Here is a 12963-nt window from a genome sequence, read left to right as displayed (position 1 = left end):
CAGCCAAAGTTCAGACACACACACACACACACACACACACACACACACACTCACACACACACTCTCCAGAACTCCTGAGCTGCACAGTCTAGAGCTCAACAGAAATAATAACCTCAGCAATTACTCTGTCAAACATTCTCCGCGTGATCACAGGCCATTCATGTGTCCGAAAGTGTCACTCAGCCTGGGCAGACCTGCAAAAGACACACACACACACACGCAGACACGCACACACACACACACATACAGGCACGCACACACACACACACATACAGACACGCACACACACACACACATACAGGCACGCACACACACACACACACACACACACACATACAGACATACAGGCACGCACACAAACAGACACACACACACACATACAGAAACGCATACACACACACACACACACACACACACACACACACACACAGACGGGCAGGGTTCCCAGGTCTCGGATGGCTGAACACACAGCTAACACAAGACAGAGCTGACTGTGGTCAAGCTCCCGAAACCCTAAACTGTGTGTGTGTGTGTGTGTGTGTGTGTGTGTGTGTGTGTGTGTGTGTGCACTGATTGCGAGTTTGTGTGTGTGTGTGTGTGTGTGTGCACTGATTGCGAGTTTGTGTGTGTGTGCACTGATTACGAGTTTTTGTGTGTGTGTGTGTGTCAGCTGTAACCCTTGAGGTAAAGTTCTGTTGCTGCCCTGTAACAGTAAAGCATACTAGCAGTAATTTCTGAATTTCCGGGGTGTGGCTAAGTGTTGATTAACTATGGTAACGTGTCGTGGTTGTTTCCGTGGTGACCAGAGAGAGCCCGGTGGTGCAGGGGAACTCCATCCTGGCACTGAGCAGCCTGGCCGCCGTGCTCACCAAGTACGAGAGCAACCTGCCGGCCGACACTGAAGGAGGACTCGGGGTGAGGGAGGGAGCGCCCCCTGCAGGGCAAAACACACACACACACACACACACACACACACACACACACACACACACACACACACACACACAGACACACACACACACACACTCACTCATTTACTCACTCACTAATGCATGGACACAGCTGTCCAGTGACGCCACAGTGACTTACACATGTGTCTCTCCCCACAGGCAGGGCCAGAGATCCTGCCCACTGCTCATTGGCTGGCCATGGTGATTGACACGCTCCTGAGCATAGTGAGCAGCAGCTACAGGCCGAAGGGGCAGGTCTTCCCCTGGTTCCTGCACGTGAGTGGACAGAGATTGTCTAGATTATCTAGATTAGATCAATGCTCCTTACCAGGTTCTCTATCTTGACCGCTCACTGGCACTCACAGGGAAGAAATCAGAAAGGTTCTGCAAAGAACCCAGACAGTGCCAACTTGTCCACAACCTACAGGCTTTGGAGGTGCTCCTAACGAGGACATGACATCACTCTTTTAAATTGCATGTTCCTCCTGGTAACCATTAATGATTTGTTGAGGTGGTTTCAATTGTTTTGTGTGTTTGTAAACGTGTGTGTGTGGGTGTGCGCGTGCGGTTGTATGCGTGTGTGTGTGTGTGTGTGTGTTTGTGTGTGTGTGTGCAGCGCTCCTACTCTGGTGAGAACACTGCCAGTGTGATCGCTCGCTCGTGTGCAGCTCTTGGCCTGACGCTGCTGGTGCCCGTGCTGGTCACCTACCAGAGGGAGGGCCTGCCCGCCATCCTGGCCCTGCTCAGAGCAGCCTTGCCTGGGCAGCCTGCTGCAGACGAGTCCCAGGCTCTACAGTTCCACACAGGCCTTGCTCTGGGCATGCTGCTCGCTGCATTACAGGAGGAGAGAATCAGGTACACACACACACACACACACACACACACACACACACACACACACACACACACACACACACACACACACACACGACACTTGCGCACACATCTGATTCATACAGCAGTGTGTGTCATTGACAGTTGCATTTGGTGTATGTGTGCCTGTATAATTGACACTGTCTGCATATGTAGATTGTCTTGAGTGAGTCATCAACAACCAGAGGCACAGTCCTTTCATGTGTCAACTACTTGGCCAATGAAGTTGATTTTAATTTGCGCTTCCATTTGTATTCCTCCCTCCTTCTTACTCTCCCTTTCTCTCCCTCTTTCACCCTCTCTCTCCCTCTTTCCCTCTCTCCCTCCCCCTCTCTCTCTCCCTCTCTCCCTCTCTCTCCCTCTTTCTCTCTCTCCCCATCACACTCTTTCCCTCTCTCCCTCCCTCCTCCCTCTTTCTCTCCCTCCCTCTCTCTCTCTCTCCCTCCCTCTCTCTCCTTCCCTCCTCCTTCTTTCTCTCCCTCCCTCTCTCTCTCTCCCTCCCTCTTTCTCTCTCTCCCTCCCTCTCTCTCCCTCCCTCTCTCTCTCTCGCTCTCCCTCTCTCTCTTCTGTAGTGATGTATCTGGTCAGTGCATGTCTGAGCTGCTCTCCTCATCTCTGGATGCTCTGGAGGCCTGCTGCTTTGACCCCAGTCTCGAGTACAAGTCAGTCAGCATACACACAAACATCTGTGGACACACACTTAAACACACACACACACACACACTAGAACACACTTAGACACACACCCACAAGCACACACACACACACACACTTACACACACACACACAGACATTAAAACACACTTAAACACACGCACACACACACTCATACACACACACACACACACACACACACACACACACACACACACACACACACACACACACACACACACACTTAAACACACAAACAAAGTCCTCTGTTGCCGACTCGTCAGTAGCTGGGTTTCCATCCAACTCATTGGCATATTTTAATCATTAATGAAAATTTGAGCGCATTTCCATCTGCTGTTTTGTGCTGTGTTATTCTTCCTCGACTAGAATCAAGCTTTTACACTCAGGATTTACTGTTCAAAATAGGCATTAAAGAGTTGGAAACACTCTCTCACTCTCTCCTCCTCCAGACGACTTTGCAGCGCAGTCTTAAAGCAAATCTGCGGAGAGAAGCCCCTCTCTGGCGGCACGCTTAACACGGGCAGTGGTGGGGCACTCGCTGAACTCATAAACAAGCACTTTGCACGCCATTGCAAAAGTTAAACTGACTGATGATGACGGACTGATGTCATCACTGCCACAACATCTCGTCAATAAGAGGTGGGGCTGCTGAATCAGTCGTCACATCAGAGGAAGTCGCACCCTTTGGGAAAAAAAGTACTGTAGGCTGTTAATAGCATAACAAATGTCCTGTTTAGGGATAGCCTAAGTTATAGCTAGGTTTTGTATGAGCATTCAATTCATTGTTTTTTTAATCCATTTTACCAGGCGAAACCGGTAATTACCGGCTTACGGAAACCCTGCTACAGACCTGTTACTGCATAATAATCTCTGGCCGCTGAGGAGACAACCACAACACGTTACCATAGTTACGGGACATATGTCAATCAACACTTAGCCCCTCCCATCATAAATGTTCCCTCCCTTCCTTTGTCTCTCTCCTTCCACTCCTCCTTGTGATGGCGCCCCCTGCTGGTGATGTGCTGGCAGTGCGGGCTGTGTGCTGGGCACAGGGTTGGCTCTGTGTGCACTGGGTGGGGAGCAGCAGGCACGGCTGCAACTCTCCCTCGACAAGATGCTGAGCGGCCTGCAGGAGGCCAGCGAGCAGCAGGGACGCATGTCACAGGAGGTGAGAACACACACACACACACACACACACATACAGAGCAGACTCACACACACACACACACACACACACACACACACACACATACACACATACACACACCGAGCAGACTCACACACATACAAACACACACACACACACACACAGGCACTCACACACGCCACAGGATGGGATGGGTTAGGGCACATTAGCCTAGCCAAGGGCAGGTGATGCAGGGCTGCATGGCACAGGGGCTGATTTATTTAAATGCAGTGGGGAAGGATTTCTCCCTGTTCTCTTTTTGATTTTGTGTCTTTTATTCTCTCTCTGTGTGTTTGTGTGTGTGTGTGTGTGTGTGTGTGTGTGTGTGTGTGTGTGTGCGTGTGTGTAGGTGCTGGCGTACTCTGTGGCATGTGTGTGTGTGTCTGGATTCAGTTCTGGGCAGGTCAGTGCTGGCAAGGCTGAGGAGATCATGAGCACATTACGCAACATGACGGAAGAGAGCCAACAGGTAAAAACACACACTGACGTGCAGTCAGGGTAGGCAAGGTAGGCACTGCCTACCCTGCCAAAATTCAAAGGTAAAAATGTTTATTAAATCATTTTATTTAATAAACTTGTATTTGTATTTTTACTGATTATTCTTGTGATTTATATATGCAATATGTGTGTTATTCCAATTGTTTAGACGTTACGATGACAAATGTAGCAGTTACGAATAATCAAATACAAAAAAATGGTAGAATAAGCAGTGCTTTTACTGTCCATTCATTGCGGACGACGAACGAAAAACTCATGTTGCGCATTTCGATCGTGTATTCTTTAACATGTACGTCGAAAAGCACAACTCTTCTGTGCCTTTGCACGTAAATATGTTATGCCAGTAATTATCTACATCACGTATCAAACATGGACCAATTAAAATCGAGATATTACTGGACATTTGCGCAGCTAATGTCATTACACCAGCTAAGCGTAATCCCTGCGAAATTCAAAGTCAAAATGACAGCAGCGGTATCTGCCGATATCATAGAACTGAGAAGTTTCTCCAAGCTCGATTTTAATGAAAAAAATAAAAAATGAGTTACTAGCAAGAGGGAGGCCTATGCCAACCTTACATGAACTACTGCAGCAAAAGGATTGGCTATGTGGCTGTGCTAACAGTCAACAGCTGTACTGCCATCCCTGCCTCCTTTTTTCAATGAGTCAGACAGTTTGGATTTCAATGGGATACTGTGATTTGAACAACCTGCCCGATTGGTATTTTTGAATTGATAAGCGTGGTTGAATTAATGCCGACTGCAAGCCATTTGCCTTCATATTCAATTGAGCTGTGTGTGTTCTCATTGTTGCTGACTGACAAACATAATTGGCCGCTGTGCAATAATTAAGGATAAAGAATGGTAGCATTCTGATGCTGGACATTAACTGGTGTGTGTGCGTGCGTGCGTGTGCTAGAGAGAGAGAGACTGAGAGTAGTACACGATATGTCATCCTGATTTGAAATTTCTTGATATCGACCGTGCGTGTGTGCCACGCTTGTGCGTACTGTTTTGACGTAGCCTATTAGCCTAAACAATAAATTAGCTATTCTGGTTTTCATAACTCAGTGCTTACCCTCTTACTGACATCACTGCACGTCACTGCACACACATACACACACCGTACACTTATGTTTGATCCGCTCAGCATATCCCTGGAGGCCCACCCTCCTCTCCTCTGATCCTCTGTTTGCTCCCCTCCTCTCCTTTTCCTCCTCCTCCCCTCCTCTCATCCTCTCGTCCACCTCTCCTCTTATCCTCCTCTCTCCTCCTCTTTTCCTCCTCCTCATCCTGTTTCTCCTACCTTCTCCCCACTGCTCCTATCTCTCCTCCTCTCCTCCTCCCCTCTGCTCCTCTCATTTCCTCCCCACTGCTCCTCCTCCTCCCTTCCTCTTCTTTGGGTTAATATGAGGGTCCTCTCCCTTTCTTCTGTGGCCACCTCTCTTCTTTCTTATCGTGTGTGTGTGTGTGTGTGTGTGTGTGTGTGTGTGTGTGTGTGTGTGTGTGTGTGTGTGTGTGTGTGTGTGTGTGTGTGTGTGTGTGTGCGGAGTGACAAATCCTCTCCTAAGCCTCATTGTGGTTGGTCGCCCCGCAGGGATTACCCTAATAGCCCCGCTAATCATGCTAATCATGCTAATCCGCCCATTAAACGGACCCCCGCTAATGGGGATCAGCGGAACCACACACACACACTCGTATACAGTACAGACACACACACACACACACACACACACACACACCCACACACACACCCATTAAACGGATCCCCGCTAATGGGGATCAGCGGAACCAGACACACACACTCGTATACAGACAGACACACACACAGATACAAGCACAGACACACAAAGGTACACGCGCTCACACACACAGATACACAGATACATACACAGACACAAAATGGTACACGCACACACACATACATACATACATACACACACACACACACACAGATACACAGATACAGACACAGACACAGACACACAACGGTACATGCGCACACACAGATACACACACACACACACACACACACCAGCAGGTCGCCTGGGAGATATTCCGATCTGGGAACTCAGAGGGAGAGCGAGCATGTTAGTGTGGCAGCGCCTGCACCATGGCAACCACTTTTCCCCACCTAGAAACAGGGGCTACGCCCACATGGGCCTTCAGAGGCAGCAGGAAAAGCTGTATTAAGGGTGTGTGTGCTCTGTCATGTGTGTGTGTGTGTATGTGCTCTGTAATATGTGTGTGTGTGTGTGTGTGTGTGTGTGTGTGCGTGTGCATGTGTGTGTGTGTGTGCACGCGCGCACTGTAATATGTGAGTGTGTTTGTGTGTGTATGCTCTGTAGTATGTGTGTGTGTGCTCTGTTATATGTGTGTGTGTGCTATGTAATGTGTGTGTGTTTGTGTGTGCTGCAGACCCCCGGCTTCGCCCTGGCTCTGGGCGTGGCAGTGCACGGTCTCTCCTCCTGTGGTCACGGGAAGGCAGAGGACATCCAACCCCGCCTGCTGGCCGCCTGGACCAAGATCCTGCTGGCAGAGGTATGGCCCGTCGGACCCCCAGCACACACTTATAGCCAAAGTATTCTCCACAACATGGATAGTATACTTATTGCCCAAGTATACTCGAAACAACATGGATAGTATACTTGTTAGGCTACCATAGAGGTTGCATATTAGATACATAGATACTTCAGTGCTTTGTTAGGCTACCATAGAGGTTACATGGATACATAGATACTGCAGTGCTTTGTTAGACTACCATAGAGGTTACATATTAGATACATAGATACTGCAGTGCTTTGTTAGACTACCATAGAGGTTACATATTAGATACATAGATACTTCAGTGCTTGTTAGACTACCATAGAGGTTAGTATCTTTTTACTCTGTTCACCAAAGCTCTTCACAGGACTGTAATTGATTTCTAGACATGGACAGAGTTATACATGGAGCTGAATTAAACTTTGCCTTTGTCATTTTGATATTCTTTCTCTCTCCCTCTTTCTCTCCCCTCTCTCTCTCCTCTTTCTCTCTCTCTTTTTCTCTTGCTCTCCTCTCTCTCTCCCTCTCTTTTTTCTCTCTCTCTCCTCTCTCTCCCCCTCTTTCTCTTTATTTTTCTCTCTCGCTCTCCTCTCTCTCTCTCTCTCTCTTTTTCTCTCTCTCCTCTCGCTCTCCTCTCTCTCGCTCTCTCAGGGTTGCCCTACCATGCAGAGGCTTGCAGCTCTTAATGGTCTGGTGGCTTTGGTTGGATCAGAGGATGCTCTCATTCAGGTGAGTTTGTGCTTTTGTGTGTGTGTGTGTTTGTGTGTGTGTGTGTGTGTGTGTGTGTGTGTGTGTGTGTGTAGGCGTGTAGGATTGTCATTATATAATGTGTAGATAAATGTATGTAATGTATTTATCTTGATTTTCCGTCACTGTACAGAAAGCACTGTGACAGAGTGTTTGATTGACCCTGTTTTAAGCTCATCTGATGCGTGTTGGGGTTGAGTTGGTCTTGGACAACACTTCCTGGGTTATGTGGTTGAGTTGGTCTTGGACATCTCGTCTCTCTGGATGTGTGTTTAATTGAGTTGGTCTGAACTAAGTCTCTCTTGATGTGTGTTTGATTAAGTTGGTCTGAATAGAGTTCCTCTTGATGTATGTTTGATTGAGCTGGTCTATGTTGTCTTCTTTGATGGATGTTTGATTGAGCTGGTCTGTCCCTGTCCGCTCTATACTTACACTCATGGTAGGCGTTTGATTGAGTTGGTCTGTGGTGTTCTTCTGGGCTTGACAGCTCTGTAATTACGTTCAGACTGGCTGCCCCATACCACTAGGCATCGGTGCCAAGAGGGTTACCATGGTGAGCACCAGTCTGACGGGCACTGCCAACTCACACCTGTGACAGTGCTAAGTTTGTGTGGCCAGTTACATACACACACAAAGACACACACACACACACACACACACACACACACACACACACTCACTCACTCACAAACATACACACATATACACCCACAGAGCTAAAAGCACACTATTAGACACACACACAGAGACCTGTGAAAACACATGCTCTCACTGACACACACAAACACACACACACACGGGTACACACACACACACACACACACACGGGTACACACACACTTAATTGGAGCCAGGGCAGAGACAGTTTCTTTTTGTGATATTCTCTCTGTGGATATCTCACACCAGCACACACACTCAAATTGAGTAGAGGTGCAGTTACACACAGATGCACCCCACACCCCCAGACACACACATACCCATACACAGATAACACACACACACACACACACACACACACACACACACATACACACACCCTCAGACCACAATGAGCACCAGTTCAGCCCTGGCTAAGATACACACACACACACATACACACACACAGAGATACACACTTTGGATCATCCTGCAGGCACCGTACTTCAGTCGTGCACATGCATACACACATTTATATACAGAATTACACAGAGTTGTAGAGAAACACCAAGCTACCTTGGTCACACTACATTGTCATTGTCACGCATGCACACACACACACACACACACACGCACACACACACACACACACACACACACACACACATTGACTGTCTCCCATTAAAATGCAAATCCCATCATGCTTGGAGGGAAGCCAGGAAGAATCTCCATAGTAACAGAAAGCAGACAGCATTGTGTGTGTGTGTGTGTGTGTGTCTGTGTATTAGACTGTGTGTGTGTGTGTGTGTGTGTGTGTATGTGTGTGCGTGCGTGTGCGCGTGTGTGTGTGTGTGTGTGTGTGTCTGAGAGAGGGGACACCCTGTATGCATCTCCTACTGCTGTAGTATGGCTCAGCCCCATAACCACTGCCAATAGTGTCAGTCTCACTAATGACAGAACCCTGTGAGTGTGGGTGTGTGTGTGTGTGTGTGTGTGTGTGCACGCGTGTGTGTGCTTGTGTAAGAGCCAACACAGGCGTCGTGTGTGATGACACATTTAGTGTTTATTTTGGAGGTCTGTTATTGGGTTGGAGTGCTCAGTAGATGAATCTTCTACAGGCGCCTGCACACACACACGGTCTCTGCACACAAACACAATCTCTGCACACACACATGATCTCTGCCGAAACACACGATCTCTGCACACAAACAATCTTTGCACGCACATGGTCTCTGCACACACACATGGTCTCTGCGCTCACACACAATCTCTGCACACACACACACAATCTGCCTGGCTATTAGCACTGGGTAAAGTCTAGTGTGGTCGGAGCTCAGAGGATGCCCTGGCAGTATATCTGAATGTTAACAGCAGAACTGTGTGGCTCTACTGAAATGGCTACCAGAAAAACACTAATTTCAAATAGGTGCTTCCTTATGGAGTGCCTGTAAGTTCATTGGCAGCAGTCTACCACAGTGGGGCACTATTGGGCTTGGGAGAAGTGTTGGTTGATTGGTGTGTGTGTGTGTGTGTGTGTTGTGTGTGTGTGTGTGTTTGTGTGTGTGTTTTGTGTGGGTTGTGTGTGTGTGTGTGTGTCAGTGAGAGCGTGTGTTGTCACAGGTCTCCGTGTGTGTCTGATAGTGTGTTTTAGGGGTGTATTTGGTAAATATTCTCTTCTCTTCTCCAGCTGAGGAGTGAGCAGGAGCAGTCCTCACAGCAGCAGGGCCGACTCAACGAGGTCATAAGATCCATCACACAGGTAAAACACACACACACAGGTAAAACACACACACACATACACAGGTAACACACACACACACACACATACACAGGTAAAACACACTCACTACAGGTAAAACGTTCACCCCGTCTCCTCCTCTCTCTCTCTTCCTCTCCTTTGTCAGGTGATTTCCTTCTCTGGCGCGCTTGGGCTGCAGTCAAATGGGGCGTGTCTGGTGGGCCACCTGCACCTGGCCCACATGTCCTCCAGCCACACCCGCACCGCAGGTGAGACTGCAAAAACTACAAATCCCAGCATGCATCAGCAAACTAGGCTCCTCATCACTGCTGCTGATGTAGAAGTTTCTAAGGAACTACAGTTGGTATGGGTAACAGCATAACTCTTCCCTAGATGCAGTTGAGTTGAAATGTTGACCTCTCACTCCCTCTCTTTCCCTCTCTCCCTCCCTCTCTGTCCCTCTCTCCCTCCCTCTCTTTCCATCTCTCCCTCTCTCTCTCTCTCTCTCTCACTCACCCTCCCCAGTTCCCCAGGATTTCAGCTACTTGCCTGAGAAGAGTGTGATTAGAGCTGCAGTGGACTACCTCACAGAGGCCGGAAAGAAAGGTTGGCCTTCCTCATTCTTCTCTCATCCCACTGCTTTAAAGCGACCACGCCTGTTTAGTGACGTCCATTAATGCCTGTTTAGTGAGGTCCATAACTGCCTGTTTAGTGACGTCCATTAATGTCTGTTTAGTGAGGTCCATAACTGCCTGTTTAGTGACGTCCATAACTGCCTGTTTAGTGACGTCCATAACTGCCTGTTTAGTGAGGTCCATAACTGCCTGTTTAGTGACGTCCATAACTGCCTGTTTAGTGAGGTCCATAACTGCCTGTTTAGTGAGGTCCGTAACTGCCTGTTTAGTGACGTCCATTAATGTCTGTTTAGTGACGTCCATAACTGCCTGTTTAGTGAGGTCCATAACTGCCTGTTTAGTGAGGTCCGTAACTGCCTGTTTAGTGAGGTCCGTAACTGCCTGTTTAGTGAGGTCCGTAACTGCCTGTTTAGTGACGTCCATTAATGTCTGTTTAGTGACGTCCATAACTGCCTGTTTAGTGAGGTCCATTAATGCCTGTTTAGTGAGGTCCATAACTGCCTGTTTAGTGAGGTCCATTAATGCCTGTTTAGTGAGGTCCATAAATGCCTGTTTAGTGAGGTCCATAACTGCCTGTTTAGTGAGGTCCATAACTGCCTGTTTAGTGAGGTCCATAAATGCCTGTGACTAGTCAACACCAGCACAGAGTGAGTTCATGTATCAGCTACCTGCTCACAGACTAATGTGTTTGGGGGTGTAGTGCATGGAGTATATATAGAGTAGAGTAGAGTAGAGTAGAGCTTTATGAGGGGATGATTGATGCTGTACTTAAATGTTTTGTGTGAGGATCTCACATATACTACCTAAATAGACACTCTCAAGAGAGAGCCAGATAAATACTTTGGATATGCTGTGTATAGCTGAATGTATATGATGTCTGTAGCTGAATGTATATGATGTCTGTAGCTGAATGTATATGATGTCTGTAGCTGAATGTATATGATGTCTGTAGCTGAATGTATATGATGTCTGTAGCTGAATGTATATGCTGTCTGTAGCTGAATGTATATGCACCTGCTGACACTGTGCTGCTGTGTCTGCTGTAGGTCCTGAGGTCATGACCCCTGAGCCGGTGAAGATAGCTCTGTGCTCGCTGGCAGCGGTGGGCACGACCGTCCAGTACCCGCCCATCAACTGGAATGTCTTCCTCTCACCACTCATGAGGCTCAACTTCGGTAAAGTTGCCTTTCTAATAAGGCAACTAGTCTCTTAGTTGTTTGCAGATCATTCAACTAACCTCTTAACTCTTTGCTTATCACTCAACTAGCCTGGTAGTGCGACATCATTCAGCCAAAGGCTTAGTGCTACCCCATTAAGCCTGCCTCTCAGTGCTCACTCAGCTAGCCTTTTAGCTCCTCTCGAATCACTCAGCTAGCCTTTTAGCTCCTCTCGAATCACTCAGCTAGCCTCTTGGCTCCTCTCTAATCATTCAGTTAGCCTCTTAGCTTGTACAGTTTTGATCTCTCTAAAACACAAGTCTGCCCCCTGCAGGTGAGGAGGTGCAACACCACTGCATAGAGCTGGCTGCCAGCCAAGCCCAGTCTTCCCAGAGTGCTTCACTCTTCCTGGGGGTGTGGCTGGCTCCTCCCCTTGTCCACAGTTTGAGTGTAAGCCATCTTGTTCTCCTTTTTCATTTTGGATCCTGTAGCCACAATCTTGTTAGTCCTTTTCTGAATCCTGTATCCGTTGTTTCTGTCTCCTTATTCACCTGTCCCGTCTGCCCTCTCTCGTCATCAGGTGCGTACGCGTGCTCACCTGTATGAGTGTGTAGGCAGCTGGATGCGTCACGTGACTGATGACAAGCTGCAGGTGTACGTAGACACTCTGGGGGTGCAGCAGTTCACCCCTGATCTTCGACCCCAGCGCCTGACCTTGTGCCGGGCCGTCCTGCGTGGCCTGGCATCAGCAATGGCGCTGCCCAACCCGCCCCAGGCCTGCTGGGCCACCCTCTGCTCCGTCACCGAGAAGATATACACACTCCTGCCCTGCCACATACAGGTGTGTGTTTGTGTGTGTGTGCATGTGTTCCTGGTGGGATTGTTTGCATATGTGTGTGCTTGCTTTATCGTGTGTGTGTGTGTGTGTGTGTGTGTGTGTGCGTGTACATGTGTATTGTGTGCATTGGTGTTATAACAATTTAAAATAATAAATTGACTGATGGTTGGTAATTAGTGAAAGCTAAGTCCTGATTGGTGCTCATAAGCCTGATGGTTGGTGATTGGTGAAAGCTGAGTTCTGATTGGACGTCTCTCTAGGATGCTGATGTGGAGCTGTATGAGGGCGTGGCTAAATGCCTGTCTGAGATGAGTGACTCTGAGATTGACAGGATCGCCACAGTCACAGAGGTACACACACACACTGACACGCACACACACACTCTCACACACACACACACACACACACACACACACACACACCAGGGTTTCCGCGGGTCCTTAAAAAGTCATAAAAAGTCTCAAATCAGATAATCCGAATTTTAGGC

At 48.2% G+C, this 12963-nt stretch overlaps 1 protein-coding gene across 2 annotated transcripts in view; it reads left to right on the top strand.

Moving 5' to 3' along the window:
* The window catches only part of focad (focadhesin), a 125678-nt gene that overhangs the window by 107084 nt on the left and 5631 nt on the right, over positions 1-12963 (top strand). For both annotated transcript variants that reach the window (XM_031584637.1, XM_031584638.1), the window contains 15 exons: positions 807-915; positions 1110-1226; positions 1567-1805; positions 2396-2485; positions 3528-3666; positions 4034-4153; positions 6600-6722; positions 7377-7454; positions 9796-9867; positions 10013-10115; positions 10372-10452; positions 11528-11656; positions 11973-12088; positions 12219-12479; positions 12737-12826. In XM_031584637.1, coding sequence (XP_031440497.1) covers positions 807-915; positions 1110-1226; positions 1567-1805; positions 2396-2485; positions 3528-3666; positions 4034-4153; positions 6600-6722; positions 7377-7454; positions 9796-9867; positions 10013-10115; positions 10372-10452; positions 11528-11656; positions 11973-12088; positions 12219-12479; positions 12737-12826 — 1867 coding nt within the window. The remainder of the gene's footprint in view (positions 1-806; positions 916-1109; positions 1227-1566; positions 1806-2395; positions 2486-3527; positions 3667-4033; positions 4154-6599; positions 6723-7376; positions 7455-9795; positions 9868-10012; positions 10116-10371; positions 10453-11527; positions 11657-11972; positions 12089-12218; positions 12480-12736; positions 12827-12963) is intronic.

This window comes from Clupea harengus, chromosome 18 (assembly GCF_900700415.2).
Source record: "Clupea harengus chromosome 18, Ch_v2.0.2, whole genome shotgun sequence".
Taxonomy (NCBI): Eukaryota; Metazoa; Chordata; class Actinopteri; order Clupeiformes; family Clupeidae; genus Clupea; species Clupea harengus.
Note: the sequence above shows the minus strand (reverse complement) of the source record. Positions and strands in the feature narration are given on the sequence as shown.